This window comes from Nyctereutes procyonoides, unplaced genomic scaffold (assembly GCF_905146905.1).
Source record: "Nyctereutes procyonoides isolate TBG_1078 unplaced genomic scaffold, NYPRO_anot_genome, whole genome shotgun sequence".
In the NCBI taxonomy this organism is placed as follows: domain Eukaryota; kingdom Metazoa; phylum Chordata; class Mammalia; order Carnivora; family Canidae; genus Nyctereutes; species Nyctereutes procyonoides.
This window is the reverse complement of record NW_026575140.1, coordinates 53,199,690-53,211,938: the sequence shown is the minus strand read 5'-3', so window position 1 is coordinate 53,211,938 and position 12,249 is coordinate 53,199,690. Positions and strand designations below refer to the sequence as shown.

General features: G+C 46.4%; 1 protein-coding gene across 1 annotated transcript; it reads left to right on the top strand.

Moving 5' to 3' along the window:
• The first annotated feature begins 254 nt into the window (after positions 1–254).
• On the top strand, positions 255–1,268 carry LOC129497782 (HCLS1-associated protein X-1-like). The gene is made up of 2 exons (XM_055306929.1): positions 255–353; positions 496–1,268. Exons 1-2 carry the CDS (start codon positions 295–297, stop codon positions 1,130–1,132), a joined length of 696 nt encoding a protein of 231 aa, XP_055162904.1. The 5' UTR covers positions 255–294; the 3' UTR covers positions 1,133–1,268.
• The last annotated feature ends 10,981 nt before the right edge of the window (positions 1,269–12,249 follow it).

The following is a 12,249-nucleotide window of genomic DNA, read 5'->3' as shown; positions in this document are numbered from 1 at the left end:
AGAAATGTCCAGGATACACAAAAAATATGACCACATGTTATTAAGTGACATGAAAGATTTCACTCCTCTGAGAGAGATCATATTTCTGGATGAGAAGATATGATATTGCTGGTCTACCTTAATTGCTATGCTTAAGGTAATTCTTGGAAATCTAATATATTTTTAGGGGTTGACAAAATAGCCAAGAATATTTCAAAATAAAAAGAATGGCTCAACTTCCGGCGGCAGAGCGCAGCTGCAGCCAGGTGCGAATGGGCCTCGGTGGGGTCTGCAGGTTCGAGTCCCAAAACGGGGATGAGCTTCTTTGATCTCTTTCGGGGCTTTTTCGGCCTTTCTGGACCTCTGAGCCACAGAGATCCCTTTTTTTGGAGGGATGACTCGAGATGAAGATTAGGACAATGAGGAAGAGGAGAAAGAAGCAGCCCCGCGAAGCCATGGGAGCTCGAGGTCTGAGGGTCTCCAGGCCCTGGAGGAATTTGGCTTTGGCTTCACCTTCACTTCAGGAGGGATGCGTTTCCATGATAACTTCGGCTTTGATGACCTGATTCGTGATTTTAATAACATCTTCAGCAAGATGGAGGCCTGGACCTTGCCTTCCCGCCCTTCTGCACTTCCAGGTCCTGGTCCTGAATCAGAGACACTTAGTGAGAGACGAGGGGAGGGACAGACACTTCGGGACTCAATGCTTAAGTATCCAGATAGTCACCAGCCCAGGATCTTTGGGGGGGGGGTCTTGGAGAGTGATACAAGAAGTGAATCCTCCAAACCAGCACCAGACTGGGGTTCCCAGAGAGCTTTTGGTCTGTTTGATGATATGTGGCCTGTGACCCCCCGTTCTAGAGCCAGAGAAGACAATGATCTTGATTCGCAGGTTTCCCAGGAAGGCCTCGGCCCAGTTCTGCAGCCCCAGCCCATATCCTATTTCAAGAGCGTCACAGTGACTAAGATCACTAAGCCAGATGGGACAGTAGAGGAGCGCTGGACTGTGGTGGATAGTGAGGGCTGGACAGAGACCACAGTAACCCATCAAGAAGCAGATGGCAGTCCTAGAGATGATCCAGAATCACCAACACCTCCAGCCCTGGATGACGCCTATTCCATCCTGGATTTATTTCTAGGACGTTGGTTCTAGTCCCGGTAGCCTTGTTAACCCTCAGAGGCCTTCAGATTCTTTCCACCCTTCGCTCACTGTCAGTGGGCTTAGCTTCTCCTGCCACCTCAGGGTCTTGGGTGTATGGAACAGTGAGTTGGGGATATGTCAGTATGTGACTCACCCAAACTGACCAATAAAACCCTTATTTATGCTAAAAAAAAAACAAAATAAAAAGAACGAACAAAAATGCACTAAGAGAAATGAAAATATATTGCATAAGTACAAGTAAGAGGAAGTAGCAGCAGGTCAGTTAGGATTAGGAGCTTCGTGTGTGATTATCTCATAAAACTTTACAGGTTATCTATAGTGATGGAGCAATTACTAAAAAATAATATGATTACTATTTCATTTCTCAAAACATGGTCGATTTCACATGGCCTTAAAGTTTCAGTATAAAGAATTCTAAGGATTTATCTCAAAGGAGCAATCCAGGATGTGGGCTGAAATTTATCTACATGTGTGATCCATGGAGCATTTTTTTGGAACAGAAAAACACCAATTGACTCCAGCATTCAGATGCGGATTAAAAAATTATAGGAAAAAAAAATCTACGGGATGGAATACTACACAGCCATTTAAAAATGTATTATGTTGTGAGTGTGTGTGTATTTTTTTTAAAGAGTTTTATTTATTTGAGAGAGAGCACACACAAGGAGAGGGAGAGGGAGAAGCAGAGTCCCACTGAGCAGGGGGCTGGAAGCTGGAAGCAGGGCTTGACCCCAGGACTCCCAGGATCATGACCTGAGCCGAAGGCAGATGCTTAACCGGCTGACCCACCCGGGGGCCCCTCTTCCCTCCTTTCTTTTGCTCTCAAATGTTAGTTCCTGTCCTCCCCCCCCCAGCTCAAATCCACATTTCTTCAGGTTCGTATGGAGCTCAGAGAGACGGAGCATCAGTGATTCCTCCAGCATTGTCATTTTGCATTTTTAAGTGGAAAAAATTTCAACATGCAGATGCAGAATCTAAGTTACCTATGGGAATGCACATTAGTTGTGTGCATCCAGAGGAGTGTTAAGCCTCCGTGGAATCAGTGAAGCTATGTAGAGAGTTGGTCTTGATTTTTTTTTTTTCTTGTTCAGATTAAAGACGCCTGACAGGAGATGATTTGAAGGTCAGAATTATACCACCAGATCTTTGTGACTCTTGGACCAGTTCTTCCAACACTTGAATGTTACACACAGATCACATGGGGGTTTTGCTAAAAGGCAGATTCTGAGTCAGGAGGTCTGTGGTGAGGCCGGAGATTGTGCGTTTCTAAAGCGCTCCCCCGTGACGCCAGTCCACTTCGGGTAGGGATGGCTTAGACAATTCTGCTCTCTCTTTTCAGCTTGCTTCTAACTGGTTTTCGTTTTTACCATGATCCCTTGAAAAACAATCATCTTTTTGTGTTCATTTCCTTTCTTCTGGGGTCTGACCTGCTTGCTCTGTGTTCCTGGGAATGAGTCCTACCTGGGCTTTGAGTCAAGCGTGGGGTTAATGCCTCCTGCATGCCAAGAGCAAATAGAGAATAAAAAATGCATGGAAAAAAGAATATTTTTTATCCTAGGCAAATACTTCAGTCAGATAAAACAGAAAATATCTTTATGAAACTATTAATAAATCCCCAAGACATCTCAAATTAAACAATGGCAAGAAATGTTATGTTTGTAGAAATACATAAAATTCATTTGAGGTCAGGACGTTTTATGGTGTCAGCCAATAAAGCAGATGGGAGATTCCACTCCTTTGAATGGGCTTGGGATAAAGCTGTCAGTTGGTGGAGCCAGGAGATAGGGAGTCCTGTTCTGGCCCAGGTAACTGAGGGGTGGTGCGGCAGTCACCCTCGGCCATCGGTCTGATCACTAGGACACACCGTGGAGTGGACGACATGCTGTAATGTGAGAGGCCCAGGGAGCAACAAATTACTGCAAGCGGCTCAGAGAGTGGGGCTCTCCAGACCCATGAGCGAGGGGAGTTGCATTGGTTAGGGAAACGCCAGCCGCTGTAAGCAACAGACCCCAAATTGTTCAGTGGTTCAAACACAGTAGACGTTTATCTGTCACTCCCATGACCGTTCAGGGTGGTGGTTCCTAGTTGGTGGGAAGCTCCCTTCCACATGGTGGAGGCACCAGGATCATTCCATCTTGGCATCTCAGCGTAGCCCACGCTGCAAAGAAAGAGAGCAGAGAGGAGGCATATCTCTTAATGATTATTATTATCATTACTACTACTACTACTACTACTACTATTATTATTATTATTACTATTATTATTATTTGGTCGCAGATGTGGGCACATGAGCAGCCCTCACTTTGTAGCACTGAGAACCCAGCCAGGGGGCCACATTCATTGCAAGAGAGCTTTAGGGAATTAAGGCCAAGCTGGAGGCCAGAGGAAGAGGAGGCTGGTGCCCGGTGAACATCTTTGTCACAACTGATACTTATTTGGGCACGAAGTGGTGATGGCCTGAGCCCCCAACCCAACAACCCAGACTGAAATAGAAAGCCCCAAGTGGAGGCAGCCTTACGTTCCGCTTGGTAAAACTGTAATGTTCAACCAGCTGGATGGCTGGGACGGTGGTGGGGATGTTACTGGAATAATTCTGGGGCAGGTACGTCTTTAGATTTGGTCCTCCTGATCATTTCTTTTCCCCAAGAGACTTTTCCTGCAGTGAATGAGAATCCTCTATTGCATGGCGATGGGGCCTCAGGCACCTAGATATTGGAACTCATTTCCTTAAAAAGGATCCACTACGAAAGTCAGAAGCAGAGGAGTGAAAACCCACTGTGTCTTAGTGTCCTGTGGCATATGGTGTCCCGAGAGAGGTGACAGGGACCTGTCAGGAGGGGCAGGGCCCCGTGTGGCTGCAGCTCCCGGGCTGGTTGCTGTCACATGCACCAGCCCCTCCAACCCCATGTAGTAGTAGTGTCTGCCTTGACACGAAAACCTTTGGGAGGCATTTCTGTATATGTGGGTGCACATACGGTTCTCTTAAAAACCTCACATGTTTCCAGTCTCTTTCCTACACTCCTCCTAGTGCAGGTCCTCACTGCTGTCTAACATCACTTCTCTTATTCTCAGGCTTCACCCTCTCCTTCATTCGGCTGCTGCGTCCTGGACAGTGTTCCTGGCATGGGCTGATTTGAACCTTTAAGGTCATGCTGGCATCAGAAGATTTCACCCTGGTTTTGACTTTATCCTTCAAGCTGCCTGTATATGGTTTGTCTTTTTTCTCTCTTAACCATGGGTTTGTTTTTCCCCATTAGACCGGTAAAGGTTAGAGCAGATATTAATTGTCCCTTAATTGCGCTCCCGTGTTCCCTGAGATGGCTGTGCATTTTCTCTGAGGCGCACGAATAGGACACATAACATTTAGGGAGATGTATCTGTATCCTGGAAAAAAAAATGAACCTCACTGACAGTGTTTTTCCAATCAGAAGACAGGAATTTCCAACCAAAACAAAGGGAAAACCTCTGTCTCTCGACAGGTAGATATTAAGTAAAATGAACTCACAGCTGCCAGGTTTTTACATTAAACACTTAGTTTCTGTTTAATGTTTTCTTTATCAAGATGCTCATACTTCATCAGACACACTCAGCTGTAGTCAAGAAGTTCCTCAGAACTGAGCAACGCAGGGCTCTCCTCTCTTCCAGAACCGAAGATGTTTAAACAACATTTAAACAAAACAAAACAAAACAAAAAACTTAACAAGGATTTTTAAACAGAGATTTATAGTGGTTTCATCACGGGCTCATTCCTACAGAACTCTGCCCCGGGTGGCCAGCCTGGGCTGCCAAAGCCTGTGTGGCTTGCTCTCAGGCCTGGCCCCTCTGCAGCCAGCAGCCAGCCTGTCTGAGGACGCCCCGGCACGTGCTGCCCAGAGTCCTCTGTGGTACTAGTGCCCCCATGGAACATGCCAGAACAGTATTTGCGGCATTAATACCAGTGTCAAGAGATGCACTCTCCCCAGATACTTGCGGGAAGAAACGGCTCCAGGGAAACCCCAAATTGCAATATCCTAGGTCCTGTCAGCCAAGGATCTTCTGCAAGGAGAGTCAAGTTTGCTAGTTATGAGACCAGAAGACACTGTATTACAGTCTGACAGAGGCCAAGAGGTACAGGCTCACCACACAGAGTTATTGCTTGACCTCATTTAGGGTGGCTTGAGGCACCAGCATGGACCAACTCTCTCCCCTCCTTTCAGGCCGGACCCTGAGTACTAAGCTCTTTCTGGACCACAAATCTCCCCCCCTTCCAGGTTTCATCTGTCTCTCTGGGGTAGTCTAAATATTGACATAATGCTTCTCTCTCTTGACTGGGCTGCCTTTATCAGGCCTCTCTCTTTCCAGGCCCTTGCTCATAGGCTGGGCAAATTCTGCTCTGCATCTGCTCCATTTCCTGGTGTTGGCTGGTTGACCTTCGAGTGGTCTAGTCATGCTCCATATCTTAGCATCCTGCAGTGCTCCCTGTAAGCCACCGCCATTAGCACGCAGCCCTGTTTTCTTTGGGTTGTAATGTTCTCCTTCTTCCTGCTTGCCTCCTTGCCATCCAAAATACATATATATTTTGGAAGAGGGTGTCTACCACAGTCCTCCACAGTCTTCAACCATCTGATTGTTGCTTTCCTTCCAGGGCGAAGAGAGGACAGAATTTGCTTACTTCTCTGTAAATCCAAAACGAGACAAGACGCATGCACTGTAGTAGATTGGAAGCAGGTTTAACAAAGGACCTGGTTCAGTCTCTTGTCTAGCAATAGACTGTGTGCAAGATTTGCAAGCAGGAGCAAATGCGAGACTGTTCAGGTTTGATTTCTATCTCTTTGCAGAGGATCTATTAGGTGGTTTATGCATGGCACTGGTCCTGAAATGAAGACAAATACTGAGCTCCACAGGAAGGGGATATTTGGAAAAATGTGATATCCACTCTTCCTGCCTTGAAAGAGCTTACATGCTGAGCTGGAAAGATGGGCCGGCATGGCCTCTGGACCAGTGCACAAGGCAGGATCCTGGGGCGGGCAGGCCGGGATGACTTCCTGAGAAGGTTGGACTTCTGCTGGATGGCTGTAGATGGGGAGAGGAGAGAGAGTAGGTGTTTTGGAAGAGGGGAGCCAGGTCTGGGAGATAAAAGCAGAGCACAGGTAGGGCCACGTGACAAAGCTGGTTGGTTGGAGGATGGAGTCAGGTGGGGCTAGAGGCTTGGGGGAGATCCAGGCAGACAGGTGAGAGGGAGCCAGATGAAGGAGGGTCCTTGTTCGGAAGAAGAGCTGCTTGTCTGGGTGTCTGGAATTCTTAACAATTTTAGGGGTTCCTTGGCTTCGGGAGGAACAGTTAAGAGGAGAAAAAATCTACATCCTGACACTTTTTCTCAGTGAGGTGTCCACAGTGCATCATTGTCTTGATCAGTGTTTTATCCAGTCCCCCAAGGTGTCCCCATATTGTGTGTGTGTTTCTATGTATATTTTGCTTATATTTTCATTGGTGGTATATATTTTTGAAATTATTTCGCCTAACATCTACTCTTCATGTCAGGAAGTAATGCTTGGATTTACTTTTATGTATATTTATCCATATTCACTGAAAGGGCATCCCTGAAATCCCTGTTGTCTTTTGCTGGGGGAACTTTTGACTTGGTTTTTCAAGGAGGAAAATTCATAATAAGAATTCATACAAGGACAATTCATATAAGGAATCTCCCTACCAAAGGATTCCCCTTCTGAATGTGAGGTTCATTCACATGTTAGCTTTGGGAATATTATATTAAGGATGGAGAGTACTGCCCACCCACTCCTGGCCTCAAGACTTTGGGCATGCTTTTTAAGTTCTTTGCACACCTCTGTTTTCACCTGTAAAATGAGAAGATTAAGTTAGTTGGCCATTTTATTCTTCTCTTCTCTTCTTCTCTCCTCTCCTCTCCTCTCCTCTCCTCTCCTCTCCTCTCCTCTCCTCTCCTCTCCTCTCCTCTCCTCTCCTCCCCTCCCCTCCCCTCCCCTCCTCCCCTCCTCCCCTCCCCTCCTCCCCTCCCCTCCCCTCCTCCCCTCCCCTCCTCCCCTCTCCTCCTCTCCTCTCCTCTCCTCTCCTCTCCTCTCCTCTCCTCTCCTCTCCTCCCCTCCCCTCCCCTCCTCCCCTCCCCTCCCCTCCTCCCCTCCCCTCCTCCCCTCCCCTCCCCTCCTCTCTCTTCTCCTCTCCTCTCCCTTCCCCTCCCCTCCTCTCCCCTCCTCCCCTCCCCTCCTCTCTCTTCTCCTCTCCTCTCCCTTCCCCTCCCCTCCTCTCCCCTCCTCCCCTCCCCTCCCCTCCCCTCCTCCCCTCCCCTCCTCTCCTCTCCCCTCCCCTCCTCTCTCTTCTCCTCTCCTCTCCCCTCCCCTCCCCTCCCCTCCCCTCCTCCCCTCCCCTCCCCTCCCCTCCTCCCCTCCCCTCCCCTCCTCTCCTCTCCTCCCCTCCCCTCCCCTCCCCTCCTCCCGTCCCCTCCTCCCCTCCTCTCCCCTCCTCCCCCTCTCCTCCCCCCCTCCTCCCGTCCCCTCCCCTCCTCCCGTCCCTCCCCTCCTCCCTCCCCTCCCCTCCTCCCCTCCCCTCCTCCCCTCTCCTCTCCTCTCCTCTCCTCTCCTCTCCTCTCCTCTCCTCTCCTCCTCTTCTCTTCTCTTCTCTTCTCTTCTCTTCTCTTCTCTTCTCTCCTCTTCTCTTCTCTTCTCTTCTTTCTCTTCTCTCTCTTAATTTTAAGTAGGCTTCATACCCAGCATGGGGCTTGAACTCACAACCCTGAGATTAGGAGTCACATGCTCTACCCACTGAATCAACCAGGATTCCCTGTCCATTTTATCTTTTTTAATGCCAAAGCTCTCTGTTCTGTGGTATTTTGTAAAAACTCCAATCGAGTTGCTTTAATCCCCACCATCAAAACAAGTCCCATTTCCATCAGGCTTAGGCAGTGGCAGGGTTTGAATAGGTGTAAAGAACCATGGGAGAAATCTTTCTGAGATGAAACTCTCAGCATGTCATGTAACATCCCACTCCCAGACATTCTGCAGTGGTTTTGTTGCCTTCAACACGATCAGACTTGTCTCAGCCTCACACCTGAGCCTTAATCCATCCGTCTTTCAGAGTCTGGTCAGATCCATCTTCTTTCGACCTGCTTGCCTTCCATCATTCCATCTGACTTCACTGCACCTTACTGTATGCACAGCAGACCAAGCTAAGGGTGTGTGTGTGTGTGTGAGTGTGTGTGTGATTTTCTGTATGTTTGCTTCTTGGGTTAATCTCCCCATGTCAACTCCTCCCTTTCCAAATAGCATATGATACATGCTCGAGTGCAGATCTTATGCTGTTTAGTATTCCCTAGAATACTAGGTACCTCTCAGCCCTTCAGTAAATATACATTGATTGATTGATGGAGTTACATAACAATGGGGGCAATAAATGCAGAGAAGGACCAATAGACCTTTTAAGTTCCAGAATCATCTGTCTGCTGGGTCAGGACATCTCCACATGTGGGTGATTCTATTTCAGTAAATAGTTTTTTAACAGCCGCATCAGGACAAGGAAATGTTCTGAAAAAGAGAGGGTGCCAAGCCTGGACTCTGAGGACCACCCACTGAGGCTTCGGTGGAATGGGAAGAAGACCCTGGAGAAGGATGAAACAGAACTAGGGATGAAGAGTCTGGACAGATGGACGGAGGACCACAAGGTGACCCAACCAGGGGCAAGAAAGAAGAGAACAGGCTGCTGTAGGTCTTGGGCAGTGAGAAGTTTACATGGATCAGTTTATACTATTGGATTAATACTGTTTGGCTTGAAAAAATAGTGTAAATAAGATGAATATAAGCCATCTGGTTGGTATATTGGTGCAAAATGAACAATAAGGAATTGGGAGACTTGTCAGAAACAATAAGAAATGCATTTTAGCTTTTTAAGAATTAATACAGCTTGATATTTAGGATTTGGGGAAATATACCAGACCAGTACTGTAGTGATAATCACACAGAAAGCGATGAAGTGCATTTGGACCTGTCTTGCCATCATGACCAATGTTCTCTGAAGTTTCTCAAAGTTGGGAGCAAATGATAATGCTGCAAGGACAGCCAACTGTGATGACTGAGCACATGCCAGCAGTTTTGTGTTGCAACTAATTAAAACTTACAGCAGAATTAATCTGGTGATATCCACATATTTAACAATATGGATAATTGTTATTGTGCTGGAAAGCCTTTACGAATGAATGGTCACCAGATCGCATAAGTGCCTGTTACTTGTGTTTCTCTACACAATTAAGCTGAGCCTTTACAGATTTTTTTTTCCTTTGTTAAGGCTCCAATAACCCAGAAACAAAGCCAATGTTAACAATTTTTTGTGACATTGAATTAATCCTACACACACACACACACACACACACATACACATACACACACACCCCATGAAAGACAAAAATCCTACTTGGATTTTTTGACAATAATTCTCCATTCCTCGAATGGATGTTCCACCCATTCCGGGAAATCCCCACCTGCCCCTTGACCACGGTACTTCCTCTCCATAGGAGAAGCCTTCTAGCAATTTCTGGAGGTTTCCAGTCCCATCTAGGAGCAAGAGGGAGCCTAAGCTCGGAGCCCTGTCTGGCTGTGGAACCACTGAAAGGACACTGAGGAAAATGGAGTTCAAGAAAGAGGCCTGGCCTGGCACAACTGGCAGGTGAGCAGGAGGGTTCCCTGCCTCTGGGAGTATTGTGGAAGAGTAGAGTGAAAGATAAAACTTTAACTCTTTAAAATGATTTGGTTTTCTTCCATTTTTTCCCCAGTACAATAAATACACAATTCTTGGGAAAAAATTTAAAAATCAGGTTATGTGAAAAGAAGGATAGAAATATGACATAGGTTTATAGCTCCAGGTGAAAGCTATATATAATTGTCACTTGTCTGTGCCTATGTAAGCACACACAGATCGTTCCCCCAAATGTGAACAGATTGTTTTATATTACTTTTTCTCCAAGATACGTCATGAATGTCTCAACAAGTTATTTCATATGCATTCGAGGCATGATTTTAATAATTACATACTCATACTCATTAATTGTATTGTTTGTGTATCAGAGGACTTACAAGAATTTGCTTTTTAGGAAAGCTAAAATTGGCACCACAATAATATTATGTAAGAGAGGTGAAGCAAAAGTTTTAGAAATTTCCATACATTGCAGGAGGACAAAGGGATTTTTTTTGAAAATCCAAGAGAATGAACGTTTTAGGGACATCTCTTTCTATTTAGAGCTTCTGGCAGTCATGAAGAATTTCCCATATTTTATATTTCTTAGGTCTTTGTAGAGGGATATGGAGTAGGGATACCAGGCATGTGTCCCTCATCTTTTATTTCCTTTTTTACTTTTTTAAAAACAAAATTTATTAATTTATTTGAGAGAGAGAGTGCACAAGTGAAGGGGGGGGCAGAAGGCGAAGGGGGGAGAGAATCCTCAAGCAGGCTCCCTGCTGGGGGTGGAGCCTGACATGGGGCTGGGTTCCATGACCTGAGATCCTGACCTGAGCTGAAATCAAGAGTCAGATGCTCAACTGACTGAGCCACCCAGGAGCCCCCCACTTCTTTAAAATCACAAGCTTATTTCTTTGACATGTCGATTTCTGATATCCAGATAATCCTTTGAGGGGAATAATATATCATACCACCTGATGTTTTCACTTCCCCATGCATACATTCATCCTTCCATTTTATAAAGCAAGTAATTGCCAAATTGCCATATTCTTTGCATACAATAAGGAATTGCTGAGAAGTCTGTGCCACCAAAGCAGGACTTAACTAATCTCTCCAAAAGAAGTAGAATGTGGGATCCTTAGCTGATGATTCCATCTACTACAGGGTAAAAGACAGGATTCCAGGGCTAAGAATTCTATATGGATTTGTTGGGAATGACTTTGGGCTCTTAGGTGGGTGTGTGGTCTCCATACCTAATGTTTGCACAGCAATTCATTGTGTTGAGAGCACACTTGCACTCTCATTTCATCCCTGCTACAAGCCTGTGAGTGGGGTAAGGAGAGGCATTTCAGGCAATCTGAGCTGACTGTTGCAGAAACCATGTTGGAGTGAGCCCCCCGAGAGCCTTGGTTAGGAAAGAGCAGAGACCTCAAGCTCAGATCTTTTGATGTTCGGCCTCCATTCTTTGCATTCTAACTAAAAAAATAATTCTTTTTGATACAATTTGCCGGGTGGTGGTGGGTGGGGGGTGTGTGTGTCATCAGATGATTGGATTAAGCCAAAAAGCCATATTCTGTCCCTGTAAACCCTCCAGTTCTAGCTCTGCTTTGTAAATAGATCCAGTTACTCTTCTTCACGTGCAGGTGGCAGAGAGGAGGGGCCCTGTTACTACTCTCCAGTGCGGGACACTGGCTGCTGTCACCTGAGCAATGGACATGGCAAACTCAGCCCCTTATATCTGGGGGCTCTTGAGAGCAGCCCATGAGGGACCCCACGTGTGAAGGGCTCTGATGATTGTGGGAGAGGAAGCCCGTCCCTGAAGAATCAGTAGGGAAAATCCGTGGGGACCACACCACCCCAGAAGCGTGGGCCACTCTGCTTTTGTCTCCCCTGCTTCAGGGCATAGTGACACCTTGCAAAGCAGTTCTGTGTCTGCGGAATGCTGTGCCACCCATCCCTTTGACAGACTCTGTGCACTTACTCTCACTTGTCTGGCATCAAGGGATTGAGAGGTTGCAGGGCTGGTACTTTTGCGCGCATCCAGTGTCTGAGTCAACATTTCGAGGAAGTCAAATGTAGCAGTTGGTGGTTATTTATAAGGCACTGATGTAAGTTGCTCCTTAAAAATCATTTATTACTAGTTAACTGAAAGCAATGAGCTCATGCCTGAAAAAAAATGGGGGGGTACTTAATGAAATGATGGACCTTTGGGCAGAGCTTCTCCTGGAGCCAGTTTGTTCTGGATGAGGGAGGGAGGGAGGAAAGGAGGAGAGCCTCGCATTCCCTTTCCAACAAATCTACCATAATCTTACAAAATAGGGGGTTTTAGCCACATTTTTCCAGTAAGCTCAGTGACTTCATTTACATGGCAAAGATTTATGAAACCAGCTCACTACCATAGATGTCTATGACATTGAGTCTCTTTGACCTTG